Raw genomic sequence first — 24,330 nt, forward strand, 5'->3', positions numbered from 1 at the left:
AATACAGAGATTGTCGTCTCTGTGCACAAAACACTCAATTCATGTAGAGGCTTTGAACGTGAAGTGCCTCTCGGACATGTCTGAAGAGGAAATAGTAGCAGAATTGAAGCCTCAAGGTGTGTCTTCAGTCAAACAGTTCAACAGGAAAGATGGTGACAAAATCATCAAAACTAATACGTACCTTTTTACCTTCAACCTCGCAAATCTTCCATCTTCAATAAACTCCGTTGTTTTAAATATCAACAATTTGGACAAGGAGCTAGATCCTGCCATCACACCCAAGTTTGCTCCCACTGTAGTGAGACTCATGATAGCACTGACTACACAAATACCATCAAATGTGCAAACTGCAGCGGTGATCACATGTCCACTTAAAAATCATGTCCCTCTTTTGTAACACAAACCAAAATCCTGAAAATAAACTCCACCAAAGATATTTCATTTAGAGACGCAAAGAAAGTGGTAACAAGTGAATCAACCACTTCCACCTCTTCGCTGACTTATTCTGCTGCAATCGCCTCTTCTCCTACCAAAGCTGATAATGGTTGTCAAACAGCTCTTAGCTTGGTGTCAAATGTTCAGAAAATATTGTATCAAATTGATACTGATGATACCAGCACTTCATATTCATCAGCTTCCCAAACTGAACTGCTCCCTGAAACTGTAACCTTGCCCTGTACCTGACTTCTGAACAAGTAGACCGCTTTCGAAAAGTGAGAAAAAAAACAACGTAAAAAAGAAGCAAGGGCCCTTAAACATTTTGCGGAGCCTTTGCCACTGATTGTTCCTCTGGAGGTTCATAACCCTTTTGAACCTCTGGATATGGAGGCTACTCCATCGCTGCCATTACAGCGTAGAGAACCTTGCCCCCACTCGCAATCTCCAATTGAGCCTCCATGAGTTGCTCTCCCAATTTTTAATCCAATGGAATTGTAGAGGAAAGTTGTCTAGACTAAGAGAAAACCAAACCATCCACGACCATTACGCTAAATAAAAAGATGTGACAACTTGCCGACACTATTTCTAACATCTCGAAGGATGTTTGTCAAAGTAAAGGCAAGAGATCCTGCCTACTACCTATCAGGACAGTGTGAGCGTGGCCGGTAAATTTGCATTCGGTTCTGACAACAATCCCATATATAGGTCATCTCAACTGGTACGCTCTTTCACATTACGCAACACAATCAAGCGGCAGTCGAGACCCTAAAATACATGTTGCTCCAAACACTTGTACGCCTAATTTCTTGTGGCCGTATCCAACAGTCATTCTTTCTTGCCGTAAAAGGTGACTAACGGGATCGGGTAGTCTGGCTTGCTGACTTGGTTGATACATGTCATCGATCTCAATTGCGTGGATCGATGCTCATGATGTCAATCACTGGATTGTCTGGCCCAGACTCGATTATTTACAGACCGCCGTCATATAGCTGGAATATTGCTGAGTGCGGCGTTAAACAACAAACCAACCAATCAACCAAAACAGTCATTCTGAAACGTGTTGGGTCGGTCGGTATGCGGTTTATAGGTAAATCAAGTGATATCACCACTATGCCCGAGTGTTATGTAAGTTATATAGTAAGTTGACTTGAATTATTTTTTCGCAAAATTATCTAAACGGCTGATTCAGGTAGATTTGCGACACACATAAATGATATCATCGTTGCCATCCTTGAGCCTGTGTATTCATGTGGTTCTGAAACATGTAAACCTTACGATTTAGCAGCACTTGTGATTTATTTGTTTGTTGTTTAACGCCGCACTCAGTAATAGCACGACTGTATGACGGCGGTCTGTAAATAATCGAGTCTGGACTAGACAATCTAGTGATTGACATCATGAGCATCGATCCACGCAATTGGGATACAATGACATGCATCAACCAAGTCAGCGACCCTGACCACCCTATCCCGCAAGTCGCCTCTCACGACAAGCATCGTCGCCTGTCACGGCAAGCATGGGCTATTCTACCCCGGATCTTCACGGATCAGTACTGAGTGGGTGAAAGAACGTATGTTGTTTAACTTCACTTCAGCAATATTTCATCTCTATCACGTCGGCCTGTAAATACTCAAGAAAACCAGTGGTTAACATTATCAGCAAAGCCCCACGCCTTCTGTATAATATTTCTTATGTGACTGTACCCGTTAACTAGCGCCAAGTAATTGAATCTGACCAGTCGGTCGAATTTAGCTAACGCCTTGGCTTACGGAAAGCACCCGTGAAGATCCGGGTTAGAATCGGGTCTTCAGAAACCCATGCTTGTCGATCAGGTGGTCAGGCTCGCTGATGTGGTAAATGCATGTCATCGTATCCCAATTGCGTAGATCGATAAACTTCCATTAGAGGATGCATTAAACTCCTGACTGGTTTATTTGTTTGTTGTTTAACGCCGCACTCAGCAATAATCCAGCTATATGACGGCGGTCTGTAAATGATCGAATCTGGACCAGACAATCCAGTGCTTGCAATCCATCTCTCACTCAGTACTGATCCGTGAAGATCCGGGATAGAAAAGCAACCCATGCATGTCGCCAGAGGTGACTAACGGGTTCGGGGAGTCAGGCTCGCTGACTTGGTTGATGCATGTCATCGTATCCCAATTGCGTGGATCGATGCTCATGATGTCAATCACTGGATTGTCTGGTCCATACGCGATTATTTACAGACCGCCGTCATATAGCTGGAACACTAGTATTGCAGAGTGCAGCGTTAAACAAAAAAAACCAAACAAACAAATCATCCATTATGAGAACATAATAGTTATGACAGCATCTGATGGCAACTTCAGCATCACCTCTCCTTAACTCAGAGGGGGCACGGGTGGCCCAGTCGTCTAAGGCGCCGCGATTCGCTTTGCAGAGTTGCGTCCTAAGGACGCCAGAAACCTATGATTGTGGGTTCGAATCCCGGTTCGCCCCGATTATGTTTCTAGGTTTTTCAGCACCATACCCGTGCTCGTGGGTTTCACCGAAGTGGTAAACGTCTAAGACCTGCATCACTTCGGGCTTTCCTCCCACATGAAGCTGACACGCCGTGATATGACTGGAATACTGTTAAAAGCGGCGTTAAACCCAACTCACTCACTCACTCACTCTTTACTCGGATGTCCATATTGCAAACCTGCTCATGAGTGGAGATTTGGATTTGAGAAACTTGGTAGAGGCTGACGTAAGTACTGAACAAGGACCAACATAAAAAAAACACCAATTTTATGAGTATTTAAACAAGTTTTGCTATTTATTGGCAGTGTCAATGATTCAGTGCAGCACCAATAACAAACTTTCGACAGCATGGACACCACGCAGCACTTCCGCAGTAGATTCGGAAATATAAAAGGCAGTTCAATTGTAGTGATTCAGAAAGCTGCTCTTCGCCATCTTCATCTTGTATACCTTATCAAACTGGTCATTTTGCGCCACAGTCAGCCAGTGCGTCCAGTCACCTGCTCGACCTACAACAGACATTGTTTCATCTACAGCCTACTGCGAAACAAACTTAGGGAGCAGCCATATCATCTGTACTTCCTACAAGGCGAGGTATATGTAAATTAATTTCATTTGGTTGGTTGGTTGGTTGGTTTGTTGTCTAACGCCGCACTCAGCAATATTCCAGCTATATGACGGCGGTCTGTAAATAATCGAGTCTGGACCAGACAATCCAATGATTGATATCATGAGCATCAATCCACGCATCTGGGATCGATGACATGCATCAACCAAGTCAGCGAGTTATGGTCCTTGCTCCGTGCTTTTCATACTGCTTAAAATGGGGACAAGTTCTCTCAGAAACTACTGAAGTTACATGAATGAAAGTTTGCATGCTTATCTTAGAAATACTTGTCAAGACAGTTCGAAAATTGGTCCCGTCATGTATGTTCTTTACAGAGTTACGGCCCTTGATCCATGTCACTTGGTGCAAAGTTTCTGCAATCGGGACACGTTTTCTCTGAAAAGTTAGCTCATCTAAGAGATATCTACCAAGACGATTTATTTTTCCCAGAGAAGCGGCCTTTTGTGTGTATTAGATTCACATTTATTCTTTTTTTCTGAGGCCCAAGTGCCTTATCTCTTCTTAAGGCTTTATAGGACTCTTTTTTATAGTGTATATTCACTACTACATGTATATGAACAAACAAAACTCTAATGTGCGCCATGGCGGGGAAAAGTGATAACGCTGTTTTCTTGATCGTTATTGTGCCACGTCGTTTCGTCGCATGCATTGTAGCACCTTCCGCCCTTGTTGAATGCAAGGATCTAATCAAATACGCGGGCTCTGTTATTAGGTTGGGAGTTGTAACTTGAGTTAGTTCTGCAGTTCTCCACACATTACCGATTGAAGAGCCGTACAAGATCTTCAAGTAAGGGCGCTACAGCCCTTATATAATGATGCTTCAGTGACTCCTTATTTTCCACAATAACGTTCCTGACTGTTTCCACCCTTTGCAAACTCCACCCGTGAAGATCCGGGGTAGAATAGGTCTTCAGCAACCCATGCTTGCCGTAAAAGGTGACTATGCTTGTCGTAAAAGGCGACTAACGGGATCGGGTGGTCAGGCTCGCTGACTTGGTTGATGCATGTCATCGTGCCCAATAGCGTGGATCGATGCTCATGATATTAATCACTGGATTGTCTGGTCCAGACACGATTATTTACAGACCGCCGTCATATAGCTGGAATATTGCTGAGTGCGGCGTTAAACAACAAACAAACAAACTTTGCAAACTCGTGCCGAAACTCAAGCATCTGACACAACCAACACCATATATTTTTGTTTGTTTTTTGTTTAACGCGCATTCAGCAATATTTATGCTAAATGCCGGCGATTTGTAAATGATGAAGTTTGTACCAGACAATACAGTGATTGATATCTTGAGCATCGAGCTATGCAGTCATCGAGCCTGTCCACCCAGTCCTGTTAGTCGCTTCTTACGACAAGCATGGCTTTTAACCCGGATCTTCATGGGGGCTGATCATGTCAACTTTTGTTTCGTCACGATATGGCTGAAATATTGCCGATGTGACGTTAAACTTTAACTCCCTCACTCACTCATGGGGGCTGACACCATATGAACAGCAGGCAGGATACTATACTCCATTCATACAAAGACGCCAAGCTTCAAGCTTGATATTATATAATGTCAAATGTCACCTTACATCGATCACAATAGATTATTACAATTTTATAGTTGGTTTACGGTGTTTTTTCTCAAAACCTTTGATTGGTGGTCGAAGTAAATATAATTTGCTTTCATGTTTTTTAATGGTAGGTAAGACGAGAAAAATGTCAAATTAATGTGGCATTTTAGTGGGTACCAATGATGCTTGTATCCCTCTGTCATTCAGGGAAACACTTATGGATTTGTTTTGTAAGATTGATAGTCTAGCGGTAATGAAATGGCTCCAAACTGGAATTTTTCCACATTCCTGACATGTCGGCTAATACGTTAACAAAGCAATACAAAGGCAAAATCATACATTTGTATCGCGAATTCTTTTAAAATTCATTTTGAGGAGCTTATTTAAGAAGTTTTTTTTTTTTTAATTTTATTGTTCCCAGAGTTGGGGATTAATACAGTATTCCGTCAAAAACATATTTCGGACAGCATAGAATGACACAATACACTCTTTAAAAATTAAAGGGTTGGAAACAAACATTGTCCTATTTCAAACCAAAAAAGTTGCAACACACAATCAGACTCAAACATGGCATGTATCAACAGAGAGCTAAGAATCAAATACTGAGAATAAAGGTTAAGAAGAAATTGTTACCACTTATTATGGAATTGAAGAAATTATTTTTTGGTTTTAGTAATATCTTTCAACAAACAGTGCCGGCGTGTAGAGTCTGTATGAATCATGATAGATAGTAGAAAACGTCAAATTTGAAACAACGTCAAGATGGAAACAAACACGGATGTGTTTCGAATTGAAAGTCAGCTGTTTACTGATACAGGATGCATATCTCCAAAATCAAGGTTCTCCCCTTGATTCTATGAGTTATACGCAATAGAGAAAAAATATACAAAATAAAATAGTTTTTAAGTTGAATGATCATTAAATGTTTGTGAGTATTAACCTTTTCTTATTGTCTTGCCATCACCTGCAAGGACTATTGCTGACAGCGGTCGTTTTGGTGGCTGTGTGCTAAACTTGCATATCTGTGCAATGTTGGTGGCGGTGTCAACGTCACACGCCTTTCCTAAATACTCCGACATCTTTTGAATCGATGAGACGGGATCCTGCAAGTGGACAAGATAGTTTGCAGACATACGTTCCAGTCTCCATACCATGCGTGGATCCCACGTGACTCCTCCACCATAACTTTATATATTTAGAATTTAGAGACTTTTCTCCGAAATTGAAATTTTCATTGAGGTACTGTTAATAAAACATTGTAATTTTCAAACTGAACTGCCGTGCAAAAGGGATCATACATTTGAAAATTGAATTTCACCACAACATAACAAACGTTATCAGAACGTCACCAAAACACTGCAAAATTAGATTCCAAAACATAACTGTGATGCCTGTATCAAATACATCACCAGCTAAGAAACACTTCACCATTCTTGTTTGTTTCATTATTAGCCACGAAATGGTATGAAATAGCCTACCCACTATCGATTCCATCTTTCCGAGGGGCGGTCGGGTAGCCTAGTGGTTAAAGTGTTCGTTCATCACACCGAAGACCCAGGTTCGATTCCCGATATGGGTACAATGTGTGAAACCCATTGCTGGTGTCCCCCGCCGTGAAATTGCTGGATAATTTCTAAAAGCGGCGTAAAACCATACTCACTCCATCCTCCCGAGGCAAGGGAGTTAACTGACTTGTAAAAGTCCAGTTTACACCCTTGCCGAACCAGACTGAGATTTCTGGGTTCGATCGTAGAGCCACCAGTGGCTTTTACGAGTTACGTCCCTTCTTTGTCCTGCCTAGTGACCAATCAGATTCCACCTCTCATATCACTTGCATTTGCTTTAAACAAAATGGCGGTGCCAATCAAGAAGATCTGATCGATAATCAAGATCTATGAAATAACACGGGTCTTACTTTGCGAAGTGCAACAAATCACGTGAGGACCTTGATTAAAAACATGAAAACCTTTGGAAAATTTCTGTTGACGGCATGTTGACGGTACACATGCTTTGCAAATCCTGCAATCGACCGAAATCTGCACTGCAGTTTACGAACCGAAAGTCAATTTCGTTTCGCGATTTTGATTGGACTATGCATACACTCGTTAGTCCAGCCAACATATAACACCATAATTCCAGCCTAATTCGGCAGGGTTGAAGCTTAACTTAGTCAGTTAACTCCCTTGCCTCGGGAAGATTTATCGCTTCATGCTTACTTTCACGTGATAGTGAGTGAGTTGGGTTTAACGCCGCTTTTAACAGTATTGAAGTTATATCACGGCTTGTCAGCTTGATGTGGGAGGAAAGCCCGAAGTGATGCAGGTCTCGGACGTTTACCACTTTGTTGAAACCCACGAGCACGGTTATGGTGCTGACAAACCTAGAAACATAATTGGGGCGAACCGGGATTCGAACCCACAATCATAGGTTTCTGGCGTGCCAAAGGGACGCAACTCTGCACAGCGAATCGCGGCGCCTTAGACTAACACTTGTAAGGGAAAAGTTATCAATGCTATTTTATCAGGAACTTGCAGAGAAATGGTTGGTTCAGTGTGAGATATGTGTACAGATTGTTGTTGAAGATATACCCTGAATCAAACGCGAACGCCCATTTACACTGAATCAGTAATTTATGCTAAAGCGAGACTAGGTTATTGCGGATTGGCAGCCCCAGCAAGTGTTATTCAAGGACACACTGTATGTGTCCTATGACTGGAATTTTATTACCTAAATCTATGCAACAGTTAACGAAATACAGAGATATAATGTCTCATACTCACAAAGAACACTTCTTTCCAGGTCTATATCTTGACTAGACACGAGGTAGCGAAGTACGAGGGCTGGCTGAAAAGTTCTAAGCCTAACTGTGAAAGACCCGTATCAAGTCGATGGTTTTCATTTATCTCTCCACATAGTCCCCTTCCAGGTTTACACAATTTTGCCAGCGATGCTGCAAGGCCTGGATGCCGGTCAAGAATTTTTTTTCTTCAGCCACCCTAAAAAAGTCATTCACAGCGGAAATGACGTCATCATTACTAGGAAAATGGCGACCGGCTAGTTCCTTTTTCGTTTTGGGAAACAGGTGGAAGTCTGACGGGGCCAAATCGGGTGAATAAGGGGGATGGTCAATGAGTTCGAAGCCACAGTCATGGATCGCTGACATGGCAACCACCGATTTGTGAACAGGAGCATTGTCTTGGTGGAACAGGACTCCTTTAGTGAGCATTCCCCGTCGCTTAGCTTTGATAGCTGCACGCAACTGTCTCAGTAGATCAGCATAATATCTTCCCTTGATAGTCTGGCCTTTTTCAAGATAGTCAATCAGCAGAATACCCTTGGAATCCCAAAAGACTGAAGCCATCACCTTTCCAGCAGAAGGAACCGACTTGGCTTTTTTTTGGGGGGGGGGGGGGGGGGGGGGGCTGGTGATTCCGGATGCTTACATTGTTTAGACTGAATTTTGGTTTCTGGTTGAAAGTGATGAATCCAGGTCTCATCCATGGTTACAAATCGGGTCAAAAAATTATCGGGATCTGCTTCAAAACGGCATAAATTGTCACGGGACGTCAGGAATCTGACACGTTTCTGATCCGCTGTCAAGAGCTTTGGCACCCATCTTGCATTATCCATCGTTGGTGATAATGTGCTCAACCCTCTCATGAGAGATGCCCACAACACTGGTAATATGTCGAGTGGTCAATCGTCGATCAGCCATCACCATGTCATGCACCCGGGTAATGTTTTCCGGAATGGTTGCTGTTGAAGGCCTTCCTTGACACGGGTCATCGTCAAGGCTCTCTCTGCCACGCTTGAATTCCGCAGCCCACTTCTTTACAGTGGAAAAGGGAGGGGCATCATCCCCTAAAGTGGAGACCATGTCAGCATGTATCTGTGTTGGAGTTAGCCCTTTCATTTGCAGGTACTTGATGACTTCCCTATAGCCAGTTTTGTCGATTTCTGGTGATTCAATGGGTAGGTTCACAAGATGGTCTGGTACAAAGACAATTATAACACTACATTTGCAGTTCTTGTGTCTATGATTCATTAAATGATTGTACTTGTTGGTGGCAGAAGTTTGTTTCAGTCCGATTGAGATATCCCACTTAGGCTTAGAACTTTTCAGCCAGCCCTCGTATGGTCCCTCCTTAAGTGACGAATTATGAACTATTGAATTAGCATACCTTTTTCATGTCTTCATACTGCAGTAGAAATATTGACAAATCGGGATTATCTGCCCTTGCCTGTTCCCAGTCCAGTACATGGTCGAACCAGGATCCATATTCCACTGTAAACGAAGCAATCAAGAAGAAGAAGAAGAAGAATGCTATGTTATTATTACCCTTGTCAATGGATCAGTGTGCACTCAAATTAAATTTTCAGCTCACTGAGCAGTACACAGTTCAAGTTGCCGTATGAGGTGCTAAAGGGTTAACAATCACATTCTCATCCTACCGGGTACCCATTTAATGTTGTGAGAAAATGCTGGGAAAATGGGTTATCCACAGAATTAATACACAAACAGATCCCAGCCCTACCCACACCCGTCTCCACCCAGAATATTGAATGGCCGCACCCGTGAAGATCCGGATCAGAATAGGTCTTCAGCAACCCATGCTCGCCGTTAAAGGCGACACGTTTGTCGTAAGAGAGATCAGGTTGTCAGGCTCCCTGACTTGGTTGATGCATGTCATCGTATCCCGATCCGGGGTAGAATATGTCTTCACCAACCCTTACTTGCCGTAAGAGGCGATTATGCTGGTCGTAAGAGGCGACTAACAGGATCGTGTGGTCACACGCACTGACTTGGTTGAAGCTTTTCATCGTACCCCGATTGCGTGGATCGATGCTCATGGCGTCAATCACTGGATTGTCTGGTCCAGACTCGATTATTTACAGACCTCCGTCATATAGCTGGAATATTGCTGAGGGCGGCGTTAAACAACAAACAAATATTCATGTCTTTCAACTGTTACCTTCGCCCTCAAGAAAGGACTCCAAATAATCGTCCCATGTACCGTGGTACAACTTGACAGGAACATGGCCCTCATAGCTGCGGACTGTCTTCATGCCGTAGGTCATCGTGTAGTAGGATACAGCGACTGACTTGGGGCTACGCTGGAGGTAGATGACCTTGGGCTTCTTAGTGAGAACCTCGTTTGGAAGGAACCGGAAACGGAAGTGACAGCCCAGAATTCTTGGTGACGGGGTTCTGTCCAGTAGTTTCATGGACGTGAAGTCTAACATGTCCACATCGGAGACACTTTCCTTGGACGCCATGTCACCATGCACAATGGATGATACCACTTCCCACAAACTATGGGTACCTAGGAAAGACACATGTATTATTACCATATATTAATGTTATCAGAATGCATGAAAAACACTGATATATGTTCACTGAGAAACGTAAAAAATATAACTTATTTCTACAACATGACTCTACAAATGGCAGTCTCTAACTGATATATGCAGAGATAGTGAGTGAGTATGGTTTTATGCCGCCTTTAGCAATATTCCAGCAATATCACGACGGGGGACACTAGAAATGGGCTTCAAACATTGTACCCATGTTGGGAATCGAACCCGGGTCTTCGGGGTGACGAGCGAACGCTTAAACCACTATGCTACCCGACCGCCCCTGATACAGAGATAAGGTGATGATGAGAACATGTGTATGGAAAGTTGTCAAGGAATATATTGATTAATCGCCACGTCCATTGCGACATAATAGTAATTCAAAGTTGCTTGTCTTCAAATAACATCATTTATTTGGATATAATGCAAGTGGCCATTCTTCATATTTATTCTTTATTATAGTTAATTAAGTACAGTTAATGCTGCAAATGGCTTTTATATATATGTTTTATATATCTATGTAACACACATTAGTTTTTTTTAGATACAATGTAGTTCAATAAAGCTTAATTGTATAAAGAGTTACATAAATTTAAAATAAACGAATGATTCTAAACCATAACACTGTCGAATGCTTGATTCTCATTGGTTAAAAAGAGGTTTCCTTTTTTATACATTTATACATTACTATTTTATACATTTTTATACATATTTATACATTTGAAACTAAAGCTAAACTAAAGTAAACCGTTCGCTTCCAAATAAAAATAAGAGGTATCTACTCTATAATGGGACTACATCAAATTTCAAAACACAATAGGTTTATCTCCTAATTGCCTGGACCCGTGGAGATCCAGCTTAGACTTGATCTTCAGCAATCCCTGCTTGCCATAAAAGCTTGTCGTAAGAGGCGACTTACAGGATCGGGTGGTCAGGCTCGCGGACTTGGTTGATGCATGTCATCGTATCACGATTGTCAATCACTGGGTTGTCTGGTCCAGACTCGATTATTCACAGACCGGCATCATATAGCTGGAATATTGGTGAGTGCGGCGTTAAACAACAAACAAACAAAACTTAATTACCTGACTTGGGGTAGCTACACAATAGCACATCCTCTGAAGTGAGCTTCATCTCCTTCACTCTACGCATATGCTCATCAAAGGGTATGGGCAGGCTCCCTCGGTAGAAGTAGCAGTCTTCATACCGATTCACAGACATACTGGCACCGCCACTGTCCTTCAGCTCCACCAAACTTGACATCTTGCCTACAGAGACAAGGGCAATAGGTAAAGTACGGGACAGAGGGGTTAGTGATAAGTGACTTGTGATTAAGGCAAGATTTCAGTTACACGAAGGCCTGTAAGCGTATTTGGTGAGACTGATGAGAACCTGAAGACATTTTATATACGTTGATTTGAGGTGAGGTGAAATGGGGTTTAACGTTGCGTTCAAGATTATTGCACTTATATAGCGACGTGCATGCCCGTGTGAGTGAGTGAGTGAGTGATTGTGTGTGGTATGTTTGGTATGACGCGACCGCTCTACCACTAGACCACGGACCACTAGACCGCGGTCTATACGTTGATGAAACCAACCAGGAGGTGTTGTGCGCGCGCACATCAATGATCATATTCATGATTAATTGTTGATTTAGTCAATGCTGCATGAGAGAGATGGTAAGTGAGGGTTTTACGCCGCGATATTCGAGCATTATCACGGTGTGAGTCCAGAAATCGGGTTAATATATTTGGGAATCGAACCCGGGATTGGCGAACGCTTTAGCAACTGGACTACCCCACTGGCGCCGTCTATCGAATACCCTACAAAATATCGTATACTTATTTCAGAATAATCACATTATGGTTTAACGCCGCTTGTAACAGTATTCCAGTTATATCACGGCGTGTCAGCTTTATGTGGGAAGAAAGCTCGCGGTGAAACAGTTCTCAGACGTTTACCACTTTGGTGACACCAACGAGCATGGTGCTGACAAACCTAGAAACATAATCGGAGCGAGCCGAGATTCGAACCAACAATCATAAGTTTCTGGCGCTCTTAAGGGTCGCAGCTCTGTGCAGCCCACTTGTGTGAGGGGTTTGTGTTTACACCGAAAGCTCCTTGATACAAAATAAAGAATTTGATAACTTTATACCTACCGTGACGGAGAAGTCCTTCGTTGTCAGACTGTACGAAGCTGTTTCCTGCACCTCATTTCATGTTTACACATTTGGCCATTGGATTGTGAAACCGAGCACATTAAATGCTTCTTCCGGTTGCTAGAGACCATACAAAGGTTACCTCTGGTTCACGACTCGTTGACCTATACAGTGTGTTGTAATGGGGTTTTCCAAATTGTTTTGTGCGGACGTTATCGTTGTGGTCTGTCTGGGGGTGTTGAGTGAGTCAATACACATATATGATAAGTACTTCGGTAAAACCCACGAGCACGGGTATGCGCTCTCTCTCTCTCTCTTCTCTCTCTCTCTCTCTCTCTCTCTCTCTCTCTCTCTCTCTCTCTCTCTCTCTCTCTCTGTATATCATGGGTATATATATATAGATATAGATATATGTGTGTGTGTGTGTGTGTGTGTGTGTGTGTGTGTGTGTGTGTGTGTGTGTGTGTGTGTGTGAGTGTGTGTATATATATTTTCAGGATATTTACCATCTTTAAACACACAAGCGCCGTACCATCTTTATCATATAATGTATAATCTCTTCCCATCTCTCACAAACGTTACCTAAACATTTTTTCCTTGAATATGAGCATTGATATATATTACGTCAGAAGGTGAGTGATTTGTCAGTCGGACAGTGACAACATGCAATATGCAATCCATCGGTCCGCCCGCAAGAGTAACTGCCTTTATCAAAGGGGAGCTAACCCTCGACTATGAGACGTAGTGTCTGCCTGTCCTGTCAAAACTTTACGAAGAGCTGAGTAAAATGTACTTCGGCCAAATCCAACAGTTTTAAATTGGAGAAAATGGCCCAAGCCGAAGAGGTCTACAGTCTACAAGCACAGATACGGAAACTGATCCCGCTAGGCTGGTGTCCTCTCGACATTGTTTCGAAATGTATATCTCCAAAGTTGCCAAAACTTGTAAAATGCCCCAGCGTTGCCCCAGTTAGACACTGATTTCCGGTACCTAAGACTAATGTTTTGATAACGATAACATATATTTCAGTAGTTTCTCCAGATTCCCGATGTTAAATCTGATACGATTGACAAGGACGGCGCCATGTTTATTTGTAAACACTGAAAGTAGTACCTACCTGACCTTTTGTCGTGTGCATAATTATCTGTATATGACCCCAAAGGATACAGCTTTTTATCCGTTAGCTTTATTCTGCCGAGAAACCTACCCATTTTTATATGGATATGTGTGTGTATGTTGGTTGGTTGGTTTGTTGTTTAACGCCGCACTCAGCAATATTCCAGCTATATGAAGGCGGTCTGTAAATAATCGAATCTGGACCAGACAATCCAGTAATTGATATTATGAGCATCGATCCTCGCAATGTGGGATCGATGACATGCATCAACCAAGTCAGCGATCCTGACCACCCGATCCCGTTAGTCTCCTTTTACGACAAGCATAGTCGCGTTTTACGGCAAGCATGGGTTGCTGAAGATCTATTCTACCCCGGATTTTCATGGGTCGTGTGCATGTTGGTGTGGGTGTGGGCGTGTAGCGTTTGTGTGCGTGCGTGTGTGGCTGCTTGTACCGATTTTATAGTGCTAGCTCACTGAGATACCATGCCGCAGGTCAACTTGAGTATCCCACTCAGACACGGTATACTGACTCCGAGGCGGCCAGTCCGAGTTTTTTCCCATTAATGCCGAGCGCCAGGCAGGGTAACAAAAAGTACCATCTTTTAGTGTCTTTCGGCATGACGTCTGTTGCCTAAAATATTGATCGGGGGGTTATCCACCCTGGCTAGTGTCGCCAACACTGTTGCTTGTCCAATAGGCGGAGACTACAATGAGATAATAGATAGTGAGTGAGTGAGTGAGTATGCTTTTACGCCGCTTTTAGCAATTTTCCAGCAATATAACGGCGGGGGACACCAGAAATGGGCTTCACACATTGTACCCATGTCGGGAATTGAACCCGGGTCTTAGGCGTGACGAGCGAACGCTTTAACCACTAGGATACCCGACTACCCCTAGATAATAGATAAAATGGCCAGGCTAGGTGACATGGTTGATTGCGTGTCTTCGCAACCCGGAACTTTGCTCATAGTGCAGATAAGTCGGCACTCATGCTATCAATCACTTGTTTTACGGACCAAGACTCGAGTAACTGTAAGACTGTTGTTGACCATGGCGTAAAACAACATTCACAAAGTCACTCATCGAAACCGTGTCTATCAGATGAATATATGTTGCATATAGTGTATATATTTGCCCAATGTGTACATTAGCACAACGCACAGATCACAATTCAGGCGAAGTTTAGCGGAGTATTTTTGGAAAGGCGACTGTGTTCGGCAGCTTGACTCCTGGGAGTTTCTAGTGCTTTCCTCCCCTGGCTGAAGCACATGTAGCACATGTGGTGTCTCCTTAGGCAAGTGACCATGTTCTAAATGTTCTTTTGTTCACCAGCAGTGAATGGGTCCCCGGTGGGATGAGATGGTAATGTGTCAGTTTTCCTTCCAACGCCTCACAGGCAGCATGGGTTGTATACTCCCCAGGGAGTAGAGAATGATAATCGAGTGCAGACTAATCCTTTACAGGGATAATAATATAAGTGCTTTGAGCATGCACTTTGTGAGTGGAGTCTTGCACAATATAAGTACACACAATATTATTATGATTTGTTTATTTCACAGAAAACTTTGATCAAGTTTTACTTGGATTTTGTGTCCGGATTTTAAGTTCTGTTTCAATATATATCAGTTGATATGTGAATGTGTTTCTTTCATTGCGAAAAACATAAGATCAATGAAAGAGCCGTCTATTCTATCAAAATATTGTCTTATTTAAACCTTTCAGTGAGTGAGTGAGTGAGTACGGTTTTACGCCGCTTTCAGCAATATTCCAGCAATATCACGGCGGGGGACACCAGAAATGGGCTTCACACATTGTACCCATGTCGGGAATCGAACCCGGGTCTTCAGCGTGACGAGCGAACGCTTTAACCACCAGGCTACCCGACCGCCCCTCTGTGTTGATGAAGTAGATCAGGGATGTTGCTGTATCGTCATCAGTGTCTGTTTAATCCCCCTGTACCTGTTTATCGCGCACCAGATTATGTTCCCTCTTTTGTAGATCTCATTACTCCTGTAAAGTCCATTCAAGTTGCACAGCTGACAAGAGTTGTACCACCAGCCACCAAAGTACAGCGAGGCACAGTTGTCCTCCGCCCTGTCATTGTCCCTGTCAATCGTAGTAAATCTGCTCCCGTTGTGGGAAATCAGACAGTCAAACGTCAGGGCAAGGTGACCTGGCTTGAAATTTGCCACAATAAGCTGGTATTGCTCGGCCTCTGGTCGCACACGGAAGTCACCGTATTCAATGTTATATGTGATATCGTCAAACGTCGTCAGCTCGATGTGAAGCCGGGTGTAACCTACAATGAAAACATGTTACAGCTTCAGGACGTGTATCAGTGAAGCTGCAGATGGGTTAGAGTAAACACAGCTGTGACGATGTGTTCTTAGCAAGCTACCAAAAGTCGCGGAACAAAACGTGATAGATGTCATATGAGGACATGAATCTTTTAAGCTGCAGAAGGAGTTGGGTAAACACAGACGTGACGATGTGTACTTAGCAAGCTCCCAGAAGTCGCGGAACAAAACGTGATAGATGTCATATGACATGAATCATTTAAGCTGCAGAAGGAGTTACGTAAACACAGACGTGACGATGCGTACTTAGCAAACTCCCAAAAGTGTGGGAGCGAAACGCGAAAGATGTCATATGAGGACATGAATCATTTAAGCTGCAGAAGGAGTTACGTAAATACAGGCTTGACGATGTGTACTTAGCAAACTCCCAAAAGTCGGGGAACAAAACGCGATAGATGTCATATGAGGACATGAATCATTTAAGCTGCAGAAGGAGTTGGGTAAACACAGCTGTGACGATGTGTTCTTAGCAAACTCCCAAAAGTCGGGAAACAAAACGCGATAGCTGTCATATGAGGACATGAATCATTTAACCTGCAGAAGGAGTTGGGTAAACACAGACGTGACGATGCGTACTTAGCAAACTCCTAAAAGTGTGGGAACAAAACGCGATAGATGTCATATGAGGACATGAATCATTTAACCTGCAGAAGGAGTTGGGTAAACACAGACGTGACGATGCGTACTTAGCAAACTCCTAAAAGTGTGGGAACAAAACGCGATAGATGTCATATGAGGACATGAATCATTTAACCTGCAGAAGGAGTTGGGTAAACACAGACGTGACGATGTGTACTTAGCAAACTCCCAAAAGTGTGGGAACAAAACGCGATAGCTGTCATACGAGGACATGAATCATTTAAGCTGCAGAAGGAGTTGGGTAAACACAGACGTGACGATGCGTACTGAGCAAACTCCTAAAAGTGTGGGAACAAAACGCGATAGATGTCATATGAGGACATGAATCATTTAACCTGCAGAAGGAGTTGGGTAAACACAGACGTGACGATGCGTACTTAGCAAACTCCTAAAAGTGTGGGAACAAAACGCGATAGATGTCATATGAGGACATGAATCATTTAACCTGCAGAAGGAGTTGGGTAAACACAGACGTGACGATGTGTACTTAGCAAACTCCCAAAAGTGTGGGAACAAAACGCGATAGCTGTCATACGAGGACATGAATCATTTAAGCTGCAGAAGGAGTTGGGTAAACACAGACGTGACGATGTGTACTTAGCAAACTCCCAAAAGTCGGGAAACAAAACGCGATAGCTGTCAGACCAGGACATGAATCATTTAAGCTGCAGAAAGAGTTGAGTAAACACAGACGTGACGATGTGTACTTAGCAAACTCCCAAAAGTGTGGGAACAAAAGTGATAGCTGTTAGACCAGGACATGAATCATTTAAGCTGCAGAAGAAGCGGAGTGAATGTGCTCATAATATAACTATGCCTTTATTACGTACAAAGTTATCTGAATCCTCGTTTATACCATCCTCTATTTGTGGAATACATTACCTTGTCAGCAAAGGAATATTGAAACCTTCTCTTGATTTAAATCGTTAAAGAACACATAGATCGCCAGTTCCATTATATTTCTCACATGGTCTAAGGAAAATTACAATACATACAAAATTAGGACATGGTGAAAGTGAATTATAAAATGACTTATTTAGAAAAGGTTTAAACGAGGATCCATAATACCGACGTGGCAGCCCATGTGAAAATTCAAATAATTTTTTCATTGAATGTCAATTTTTAAACAGCTAGAAACTAAATGATGCACACAATATTGTTAGTTGTGATAGATACTTGTGATGTAAATATTGACCTGATGCTAGCAATACATGTTTACCTAATCATGTGAACGAAAACATGTTTAGGAATGTACAGACACATATAAAGAAAACAAAAAGGTTTGAGTGAGCAATGTTAATGCCCATACGTTTCTCTATGTCTCTTCTTTCCTTTCGGTCAGTTATTTATTTAATTGTAAATAAGCATACATGTAAATCCATGGGAGAGGGCGTTCTAAGTTGCGATAACTTGCGCCCAATCCTTTTATGAGAATAAAATATGCTTACACTAAACTTAGCACATCAATATCCCGTGGGAAATCGGGTAAAAATACCGGTCCCCAGCAACCCATGCTTGTTGGCGACTAAATGGATCGGGTGGTCAAGCTCCGTGGCTTGGTTGGAAAGCATGACGTCATCTCTCAAGTTCGTGAATCGATCCTCATGATGTTAATCACTGGAATGTCTGGTACAAACTATTATTTACAGACCGCAATGTAGCTGGAATATTGCGGAGTGCGGCGTTGTGAAAACAACACAAACAAACTAATAATATCCGTTGTCTTTCAAGACCTCCATGCATTTTTTCAGTAGGAAGGTCGATCATTGCCACAGACATGTTTAAAGCTAGATCTTTATTCAGGAATTGGAAAGTAATGAGTAGAAAGTGCGCTGGACTTAATAATCATACCTTTTCGTGTTAACTTGTGAATGTTTTCATTTCCAAACCAGAAATCTCCATCTAAATCACCAAAGCCGTTTCTGTATTCTTTCCATGTTCTGGTGAAGTTGACGTCCCCCGTGGTTCTCCTCTGTATGATGATCCGATCTGGCGCTGTACAAGGAAACATACGAGGAAGTGAGTGAAGGAAGGAGTGAGTGAGTGGAGGAGGGAGAGTGATTGAAGAAGGGAGTGAGTGGGAGAAAGGGGGAGTGAGTGAAGGATAAAGAGTTATTGAAGGTGAGTGAGTGAGTGAGTGAGTGAGTGAAGGAGTGGGTGGGTGAGTGAAGGAGTGGGTGGGTGAGTGAGTGAGTGAGTGAGTGAGTGAGTGAGTGAGTGAAGGAGTGGGTGGGTGAGTGAAGGAGGGAGTGAGTGAAGGAGGGAGAGTGATTGAAGAAGGGAGTGAATGGGAGAAAGGGGGAGTGAGTGAAGGAGGGAGTTATTGAAGGTGTGAGTGAAGGAGTGAGTGGGTGAGTGAAGGAGGGAGTGAGTGACGGAGGGAGTGAGTGAAGGAGGGAGGGAGGGAGTGAGTGAAAGAAAGAAATATGGCCCCTTAGACAACTGGGCCACCGGTATACCCAAATACGGAATGATGGCATGGGCATACCATGCATGGACATTAACATACGTTAACCGAACATATGCGCGATCACATTCATGCACCACGTGGAGATGTTTCTACTGTAATGTGAGGAGATAGGAACGACCATATTCATGTACGATAGGAAGATATATTAAATGTGGTGATCGGATATGCAGAATTATTCACTGCTATGTGTCAGATATGCACGACCGTATGCATTTACCACAGAGAAGGAGTGAGTGAGTGAAGGAGGGCGTGAGTGAGTGAAGGAAGGAGGGAGTGAGTGAAGTACCACTCGTATACAATTACCACAGAGAAAATTATTACATGGAAATATATTGATTAGTGATCGCATATCCAAGACACATATTCATGCGCGAGAGGAATATGTATTGACTGTGATATATAGGTATGCACATCCATATGTCAGATATGCACATCTTTAGATATATGCGAATTTCTATGGTTTGTAAGAACTATCGATATTTTCTCTAACTAAACAGTAAGTTCGTTGGTCAAAATAAGAATAAAAATTATCTCACAAAAAGGATCTCTTGAAACGTTTCTACATCCGGTGCAGACCGCCTCCGTGGTCTAGAGGTAGAGCGTCCGCCCGGAGAGCGGAAGGTCCGGGGTTCGATCCCCGGCCGCGTCATACCAAAAGACGTTAAAAGATGGTACTTTTTGTTACCCTGTCTGGCGCTCGGCATTAAGGGGCTAAAACAAGGACTGGTCGGCTCGGAGTCAGTATACTGTGTCTGAGTGGGGTATTCATGTTAAACTGCGGCATGGTATCTCAGTGAGCTAGCACTATAAATCGGTATCAGTCCGGACTAGTACAAGCAGCCACACAAACACACACGTACATGCACGTCGCTATATAAGTGCAATAATCTTGGACGCGACGTTAAACCCCATTCCACCACCACCACATCCGGTGCAAAAGAGAAAAAAGAGATGAAAGGTTTTTATGGCAAGTCAAAGGGCAACTTTCTTCCCACGTTTGCCTGCTTTGAATTTCATTCCCTTACTTAAATTAGTTAACAGACCGGTTGTGAAATGTCGGGTCGGCGGGCGGTGAACGTTGTAATACAATACGAAACATCTTAATCTCCGATGATCAAACCAACTACATGGGGCTGTTGGTTAAACATTCATATCTTTGGCCACAAATATGATTGTTGCCATGGGAATTCATCTCTGACTGTGAAGCTAGAAATGTAAATATTATGTTTGTTGTCCGTTGAATATTTATGAGTCACTATTTTTACATGTACATGGTTAATCTTATGTATCTGAAGTGCTTGAAGGTGTGAGTGAGTGAAGGAGGGAGTTAGTGAGTGAGTGAGTGAGTGAGTGAAGGAGTGAGTGAAGGAGTGAGTGAGTGAAGGAGTGAGTGAGTGAAGGAGTGAAGGAGGGAGTGAAGGAGGGAGTGAGTGAGTGAAGGAGAGTGAAGGAGTGAGTGAGTGAGTGAGTGAGTGAGTGAAGGAGTGAGTGAAGGAGTGAGTGAAGGAGTGAGTGAGTGAAGGAGTGAGTGAGTGAAGGAGTGAGTGAGTGAAGGAGTGAGTGAAGGAGTGAGTGAGTGAAGGTTAATCTTATGTATCTGAATAACGCCACTGACCCAAATATATTTAACAAATCCCCGAACACCTGATATAATTACTATTTGATAGTCATTCTTAAACATATGCTCATAAAAAGTGAATATTGAAAGGGCTTAGTCACTTATATGTATCTATTTATTATTATTATTTACAGATTAAAATTGGCAAAAATGAAGGAAAGAGGGTTTGGGTGATCCTGGCACAGTCAGGCTGGTTAGGCTCATCATCAGCTCAGGGTCCTTGCCCCCTCTACACGCAGTCCAGACAGCGAATGGGACTTCTCCCAGGAAGCGCTGCCTAGTCAAACCCACCCAGAACTTTTCGGAGAATGTGAAGACTCCCCAACACTGCAGGCTTCTGCATTACCCAGATTGTCAGAAGGGCCGTATTCCTGGAAGCAAACCCGGGTACTCTCCCAGTGTCAATCAACAAATTGGGAGGTACCAAACCTAAGGCACCGAGAACAATGGGGAGTCGGACAACTTGGTACTTGGGATGCAAGCGTGACATTTAGAAAGCGAGGTCCGCATATTTGCCATGTTTTTCCTGATTTTGTCAATCACATTAGTGTCAAAAGGGACAAAACTCAATAAAGTTAATGGTTTCATCGGATTAATCAAAACGGACAAGATAAGGTTTGTTGGCCTTGATAGGTCTTAGGCTGTGTATGGGCCTATTCCAAAGAAGTTTGTATTTACCATTTTCCATGATGCCCTCTACATATTCTGGGTCGTACCATGGATGGACCTCTGTGTCAAAACCACAGGGGCTTGTAACGCAAAAACTAGCAGATACAAGATATATGTTTAAACCCAGTGTCAGTTCTCGCTCCAAAAGTACGCCTTCGATTTTCGTCATCTATGACGAATTGTGTAGCTAAATGGCTTGGCTTGAAATAAGTGTATGGTTTCATAGAGGTGAGGTGAGGTGAAATGGGGTTTAACGTCGGGTCCAAGATTATTGCACTTATATAGCGACGTGCATGTACGTGTGTGTGTGTTTGTTTGTACTAGTCCGGACTGATGCCGATTTATAGTGCTAGCTCACTGAGATACCATGCCGCAGTTTAACATGAATACCCCACTCAGACACAGTATACTGACTCCGAGCCGAGTCCTTGTTTTAGCCCCTTAATGCCGAGCGCCAGACAGGGTAACAACAAATACATTCTTTTGACGTCTTTTGGTATGACGCGGCCGGGGATCGAACCCCGGACCTTCCGCTCTCCGGGCGGACGTTCTACCACTAGACCACGGAGGCGGTCCGGTTTTATAGAGGTATTTACTGTGGACATTGCTGAATTCGTCAACGAACAAACTTAGATAGTTACATCCTTTTATTTAGTATACTGACACTGGGTGTGACCATATATATTGTAGCTGCTGTGTTTTGCGTTACAAGCCCCTGTGGTAAAAACCACATTCATGGCGAAGACTGTAATAAAAACATTAAGCCACACCATCAAGATACTGTGTTTGTGTCAAAGCTGGGCATCCACTGTTTATTATTGTTGTCGATGGTGTTATCGGTAATATTAGTTGTCAGATATCATGTTGGAATATGGTGTTCATCGATTCCAGCTAAACAGTTCCCGCTGCCTTCTTATAGTGCTAAGTGCTGCGTTAAACACCTATAGACTATGTCCTGTTTGACCAGAAACCAGGGCCCACTTGCACAAAGCAATCTTAGCGCTAAGATGATCGTAACTCCCATACTTCAGCATAGGCTTACAATAGTCTTAGGGCTAAGACCGCTTTGTCCAAGTGGGCCCAGGAGTTATTTACACGAGTAACGATCCACGGTTACGATAACCCACGATCGACAATGTAAACGAAACACCCAACGATATGAATTATATTTTGTATCTTTTCCTTGATCGTAATAATGATAACATATAACACAATTGGGTTCATATATTTAAACACCGTACCTTCATCTTCAGCTCCCCTCTTATCATAAACAGCGTTTTTCATCTGAAAATAAGACACAACTTTAATAATTAACTACCGTTCTGAAATATTTAAAATAATATTATAATATAATTAATAATACTGGGTAGTATTTCTGTGTTACCGCTGCTGTCGCACTTCTTCAAATAGTATTAAATGGAAAGCAATAACATTCGTACAATAACGCTGACAGTTATTATTTCATGACTTAAATTTTTATTATCATAATGCTCTTTATTTATACCTTATTGAAAAAAATGCGACAATACCCTTTCCGTTTTCATGAATAAAAGCAACGAAACCCTTTCCATATTCAGAAGAAATCTCTGCCAAAAGCAGAGTCGATTGTAAATTACGACTATATCATGACCATGTGTTTATGAATTACTATCAAACAGTGACGATATCAGGTTTTCGCGAAAAGGTGAGCGTATCCTGCCCTACCGATGGTACCCGCCACAAACACATGTAAAGGCAAGTCAAGTGTTCACCTGAAAATATCACGGGAACATATGGAACAAATCAAAATTGGGAATAGCATCGGACATCAATTTTTTCACTGATTCGTTAAATTTAGAAATGTCTTCCTCATGTCCACCATAAAACGTTTTGAACGCTTTACTGAGGCCTTGAATGTTGTTACCTTGATCACACAACTTTTGTGCAAGAGTCGTATGACGCTCTTTGAAATCTTTTACAGTAAACTACGGTTATAACGAACTCAAAGGGACTACTAAGTTTAGTTCGTTATAACCGTTGTTCGTTAAAAGCATATATGCAGCATAACTACAGCAAATAGTCGGGACCAAAAAGTAAGTTCGTTATATCCGTCAGTTCGTTATAAGCGTGTTCGTTTTAACCGTAGTCTGCTGTATATAGATTTAACGCCAACAACAGCCACACATTCGACAAGAACACTCACGGAAAATGAAATCTTGTGATGGTTTCGCCCCAGTTTACTGACCACGACACATACAACTGCGACACAGACAATGATGAAGACTAGCACGAGTGCTGCGATCACTGTTACAAGTTTCACACCGCGGACTTCATTTCTACTTAAAGACCTCCTTGGTGAATCCCACACCTCGTTGCATTCATGGTATTTGTCCCCGTCCATGCTGACGACCGAGTGTATGTGTCGATATGAGTAGCGGCCGTCGATGACCCAACGGAGAAAAGTGACAGGAAATTGTCTGACTTTCAAATTCCTTCCTGGTATAAAATTAGAAACGAAACCACGCTTAACTGCCGTTGACAATCATTACAATGACTAACTGAGCAGGAAGTACAGAAATGTATAAATGTGAATGATATTACCACGAAGGGACTAATTTCTTTCATGTACTTAGGCATGTTGATATAATAGCAAGCGAGGGGATGGGTTACATTCTGCTCTGAACAGTATTTATGTTAATTAAACGTGTGTTCTTGGTTCCAGTGCTACAGTATGATGTACGTGGCTTGAAAGTGTTTCATCTTACTGCAAGAACAGCGAGAGTTGTTTGCTAATGATACGAACCAGGGCTCGGACGAGTCCAAATTTACT

At 42.7% G+C, this 24,330-nt stretch overlaps 2 protein-coding genes across 2 annotated transcripts; both read right to left on the minus strand.

Annotated features, from left to right (window-relative positions):
* Positions 1 to 3,238: 3,238 nt before the first annotated feature.
* On the minus strand, positions 3,239 to 12,888 carry LOC124151004 (sulfotransferase 1B1-like). Its single transcript, XM_046523230.2, has 6 exons — positions 12,651 to 12,888; positions 11,577 to 11,759; positions 10,110 to 10,460; positions 9,318 to 9,421; positions 6,077 to 6,239; positions 3,239 to 3,451 (listed from the first exon to the last, which is right to left on the minus strand). The coding sequence occupies exons 2-6, from the start codon at positions 11,752 to 11,754 to the stop codon at positions 3,342 to 3,344; spliced, it is 906 nt and encodes a 301-aa protein (XP_046379186.2). The 5' UTR covers positions 11,755 to 11,759; positions 12,651 to 12,888; the 3' UTR covers positions 3,239 to 3,341.
* Positions 12,889 to 15,306: 2,418 nt separating this feature from the next.
* Positions 15,307 to 23,959, minus strand: LOC124151006 (ficolin-2-like). Its single transcript, XM_046523232.2, has 4 exons — positions 23,704 to 23,959; positions 22,763 to 22,805; positions 18,616 to 18,759; positions 15,307 to 16,067 (listed from the first exon to the last, which is right to left on the minus strand). Exons 1-4 carry the CDS (start codon positions 23,899 to 23,901, stop codon positions 15,679 to 15,681), a joined length of 774 nt encoding a protein of 257 aa, XP_046379188.1. The 5' UTR covers positions 23,902 to 23,959; the 3' UTR covers positions 15,307 to 15,678.
* Between the last annotated feature and the right edge of the window lie 371 nt (positions 23,960 to 24,330).

Source organism: Haliotis rufescens, unplaced genomic scaffold, assembly GCF_023055435.1.
Source record: "Haliotis rufescens isolate VD_foot unplaced genomic scaffold, xgHalRufe1.0.p SCAF_15, whole genome shotgun sequence".
In the NCBI taxonomy this organism is placed as follows: domain Eukaryota; kingdom Metazoa; phylum Mollusca; class Gastropoda; order Lepetellida; family Haliotidae; genus Haliotis; species Haliotis rufescens.

What these genes read in the sequence shown, in the direction of transcription:
- LOC124151004 (XM_046523230.2), bottom strand. Translation starts at nt 11,754, where the DNA reads ATGTCAAGTTTGGTGGAGCTGAAGGACAGTGGCGGTGCCAGTATGTCT. An exon ending in AGTATGAAGACATGAAAAAG is followed by an intron (nt 6,240 to 9,317) that starts GTATGCTAATTC and finishes GTCCACTTGCAG; the next exon opens with GATCCCGTCTCATCGATTCA. An exon ending in TGGCAAGACAATAAGAAAAG is followed by an intron (nt 3,452 to 6,076) that starts GTTAATACTCAC and finishes TGTCTGTTGTAG; the next exon opens with GTCGAGCAGGTGACTGGACG.
- LOC124151006 (XM_046523232.2), bottom strand. Translation starts at nt 23,901, where the DNA reads ATGGACGGGGACAAATACCATGAATGCAACGAGGTGTGGGATTCACCA. An exon ending in ATCACAAGATTTCATTTTCC is followed by an intron (nt 22,806 to 23,703) that starts GTGAGTGTTCTT and finishes TCTTATTTTCAG; the next exon opens with ATGAAAAACGCTGTTTATGA. An exon ending in TCACAAGTTAACACGAAAAG is followed by an intron (nt 16,068 to 18,615) that starts GTATGATTATTA and finishes TTTTCATTGTAG; the next exon opens with GTTACACCCGGCTTCACATC.